Source organism: Telopea speciosissima, chromosome 2, assembly GCF_018873765.1.
Source record: "Telopea speciosissima isolate NSW1024214 ecotype Mountain lineage chromosome 2, Tspe_v1, whole genome shotgun sequence".
In the NCBI taxonomy this organism is placed as follows: domain Eukaryota; kingdom Viridiplantae; phylum Streptophyta; class Magnoliopsida; order Proteales; family Proteaceae; genus Telopea; species Telopea speciosissima.
Genome location: NC_057917.1, coordinates 43,402,217 through 43,406,385, shown reverse-complemented (window position 1 = coordinate 43,406,385; position 4,169 = coordinate 43,402,217). Strand labels below are relative to the sequence as shown.

Genomic DNA, 4,169 nt, shown 5'->3' with positions numbered 1-4,169 from the left:
TAGAGAATGACCTTCCACCAGCTCTTGAAGCTATTGAACATCATGGGCTGAATAACCAAGAGAAAGTTGCCAAGAAGGAGGTAATTCAGTCACTGGCTTTGGAGCTGAGAACACTACAGGCTTTGGAAGAAGGTTTGGCGGTTGAGTTGGAAAATTTCTGGCCGGCGCCGGCCTTGGTGATGCACTGGCGCCTGACCGTTCATTATAAGGAGCCAGAGCCTTACACACATAGGGTTTGCCCGAGATGATCTCGTTAACACTAACTTTGCATTCCTCATCAGCATCGAAATTAGCAAAGTTGAACGATTTCGGTCCAGTAGCACCCATGACTGCTAAGGCTGGTTGTTTATAGTAGGTGCTTAATGAAGAAGTTTTGCGCTCCTCTTTTTCCTTGAGAAGTGTTTCATAACTAGTAGCCTGGGCCACCAATTGACTGAGGTTAGGGAAATCTTAACCTGCGAAACGTTTTCTCAGTTTATAAGAAAGTCCACTTAAGTCCATCTTTGCATATTCGGCCTCTTGTAACACGGTTGGGCACTTGTAGCATGCCACTTTAAACCTGTTTGCAAATTTATCCTCTCATCCGGTGATATTCGTGCTAGGTTGGCTATCAAGACTATTGGCTCAGTTCGATAAAACTGGGCGTGGAACTTATCTTCCATCTCCCTCCAATTCTGAATAGAATTAGCAAGTAGATTTATATACCAAGTAAAGGTTGACCTAGTTAGGGAGTTCGGGAATAGTCTAAGTTTCCCAATGTCATTTGCTCCCAGGTTTTCGCACTAAATGGTAAACTTCGCTATATGTTCCACAATAGACATATTGTCCTCCCCGAAGAACTTAGCAAATTCAGGAATCTTTTGGTTTTGACCAATATCCACTAAGTCGTAGTGCTAAGGATACGACTTTCTATACACCAGCCTAGTGACCGGTCTAAATAAAGGATTAATCTGATCTTGTATTAATCGAGTTAGATTTATTGGATTAGCATATACCTGGTTAGCCTAGTCTGCTATGACCGGCTGCCTTGCTCTTGCTTCTCCTTGCCCCGCATGAAGGGGAGGTAAATGTTGCCCTACGTACAGCCATTCCGACTCAGGAAGATTCATCCTTGGAATCACTGGCCTCTAGTTAAAGCTGGTGTTTGTTCGTCCAACCTGATCTCCTCCCACGGTCTGCTAACCTGCAGTTGGGCTTGCCATTCTCCCTGACACAGTTGGATTGATCGTCCGCACCACAGGAACAGGATTTCCATTCTGGTGGGAGATGCCCCTAGTCACACTGTCTGGGTAGGTTGGTTGGCTAGACGAGCCAATATGCCCAGTCTGGCCAGTAGTGCTAATAAATCCGGCTTAGCTAGAAGTCAAACCATTTCCTGAGGTGTTAAGGATTTGGGCTGCAAGGGTCTATCTGACGTGGAATTAATTTGCCTGTAATGGTTGTTGCTGAGTTAATACCATAGAGACCAGCTACTCGAAACGAGCTTGCTGACCTTTATATGTCTGGGCCATCATGGTAGCAATTTGCCACATTTCGTCCATAGTTGACTTGACGAAAACTTGCCTATCGGCGGCCAAACGGGCCTGCCCTGCAGGATTGCAGTTACGTAGGGAGGAATGTTGCGCTCTTGTTGTTCCTCCCTAAGCGTAATTGCTGCTATCTGTTCAGCATTCCCAGCATCTGAATCTTCAACATCTTTGTCTTTGTTGTGCAAACTCACTCTCGTCTCTGAAGGTCTGATATGCAGAGAGTCCCACCGAGCGTGCCAAAATTGTTTCCTCTAATTTTCTTCCGATTTGTGACCGTAGTTATGTCAGAGGATTACACTCTATCTTGTACCTGACGATAGTAAGTTCTTCTCTTGCCTTGGTAACCCAAGGACTTTTCTCTCAAGACAAACGAGGAAATAGGAGACAAACGAGAATGATGAACTAAGATTTTACTCTGAAATCACTCAAAGTGAACAATCTACAGTATAGAGCAGAAAGGGGCCAAAGACAAAAACCTTTAAGTGTACACCATTGAAAAATGAAAAAGATTGCAAGTAAAGTAAATAAAGAGAGTAAATTTGGGTATTTGATTGAAGGTTCCTTCTTCTGTTTCCATTCCCTTATTTATACTATTAAACTGTATTTGTTTAGCAGGTTACCATGTTCTGATCAATCGTGGCCTTCATCTTGATATGTTGGGTTTGATTATAACTGCTCGATCGACGATCAGCCACTTGACTGGTTATAACTGTCTTAATTGACCAATTGTAACCGTTGTTGATCCGTGGCCAATTATAGCTGTTTTTTGTTCTTTGTCTGACTTTACTTCTTATACCCTCACCCGCTCAGTCGCCTATCATGACCGACACAGATTGCCTGGCCTTACTTCCTGGCCTATGTGATTCTTGGCTGAAAATTCTTTAATTCTTGAATTTGGATCGAACGAAATTTGGGTGTAAATACACGGCCATGCATGAAAACTACTACCAATTTTATTTTATTTTTTTTATTTTTCTCAAACCTGATGAGATGTTTTGTAACGATGACAGCTAATATTCATTTGTACGCTGAAGTGCACAAATCCAGACGAAAGAACAAAATCAAGAGTGAAATCCAATTGTAAACACAGATGAAGCCTGCACCACTGGTTTTAAATAATATAGTACATGAAATATTATTGGGTCATCAAGTAAGGAAGGATGCAGGAATACAAAGCACATACATAAGGAACTCAATACATATAGCTGCTGATAGGGTACGGGAATGATAAGGACCTTCAGGGACTTATCGTGACTAGTCACTACTGAAGGAAGAAGGAAGGTAGAGTATTGATTAATTTGCTGCATCATTTTCTTCGAGATAAGCCTTCTTTTCTTCTTCATTCATAAAAGAGAGGAGGGGGAAGGACTTGCCGACACCCATGGATGACTTAAATGAAATCTTGTTACCATCGAGGTACATTTCAGCTACAGGAACCCACAACATCAGCTGCTTGGCCTTGCAACCTGTCATCTTCTTCATCCTTCCCTTCTCCACATACGCTGTGGTCTCAGCAGCATAGCTGTTCTTGGTGTTGGTCGCCACATTGAAGTGTTCATAGGGGGCTTTGCATTTCCACCACACGAAACCCGTGGATCTCACCCTCCCACATTCCACCAGGTCTCCTGTGGGAAGAACACCACTAGGAAATCCTATCTCTTTCATCAGCTCCGACGAAAATCGATCACAGGCTTCCTTTCCACGAATAATTTCAGCCCCTGCTCTCTCATCAGTAGCCATGTTGGATGAATTGATTGTTAAACAGAAATGGAGAAACTCTCTTCAGTTTGTGGTGTGAAGTCTGAGAATGGCAATGCAAGGGTATTTATAAGAGTATGATCGAATTTGTTTGGAACTTGGAAGTCTTCACTCCTAATACATTGCCCAACATTTGTTTATTGCTTTAATTTGTTTGATCAAGTCCTCGCTTGCACTCATTCAATTTGTATTGAGTACTCAACAATTATTTTCCCTGGTCAGTTTTAATATAACTCATGCAATTACTTCCGCACGCACTAGTAGGAGGCCATGTGGGGTCTACATTTTAGAGACAAGCATGCTCGATGACTTTTTCTCTTAATATGCTAAATTAGAAGTCAATCTGACCCAACAATGTAAGCCTCTGAATAAAATTAAGAAAAAAATACAAATCGTTAAATGATTCTGATTATATATGTATAAATAAGAAAAACAATCTGCACGCGTGCGGTGTCTTGCCCCTGCATTCAGATACGTATCTTATGAAAAAATAGAATTTTTTAAGGATGTGATAGTCAATTCGCTTACCACGCACATGCCCAAGTAACGTTCTCCTTTCCAAACAAAAAATATTTAATATAAAACAGACAACACCATTGAATCAAATCCCAAATTTCAAACCTGAATGATAGAAGATGCGCTATACAGTGTGAAACCATGTGAAACCATTTCATCAATCTTTTTCTTTTAATCAGCTCGTTGCTCATGCGTACACTGGTATCGTGTATTTGGCTATGGTTCATATTTGTTTATTGTTTCATCGTTTGGTCAAGGATCCCAATCCTCAAGTAAAGAAATCATGTTTCCACTTCATTGCATGTGATGAATCTCCTAATCAATATTTGGCATTGGTTATATCGAATGTCTTATGTTAGCCTTAAA

The 4,169-nt window shown here is 41.4% G+C and overlaps 1 protein-coding gene across 1 annotated transcript; it reads right to left on the bottom strand.

Moving 5' to 3' along the window:
- Positions 1-2,635: 2,635 nt before the first annotated feature.
- Positions 2,636-3,305, bottom strand: LOC122652181. The gene has a single exon (XM_043845858.1). It carries the CDS (start codon positions 3,267-3,269, stop codon positions 2,823-2,825), a length of 447 nt encoding a protein of 148 aa, XP_043701793.1. The 5' UTR covers positions 3,270-3,305; the 3' UTR covers positions 2,636-2,822.
- Between the last annotated feature and the right edge of the window lie 864 nt (positions 3,306-4,169).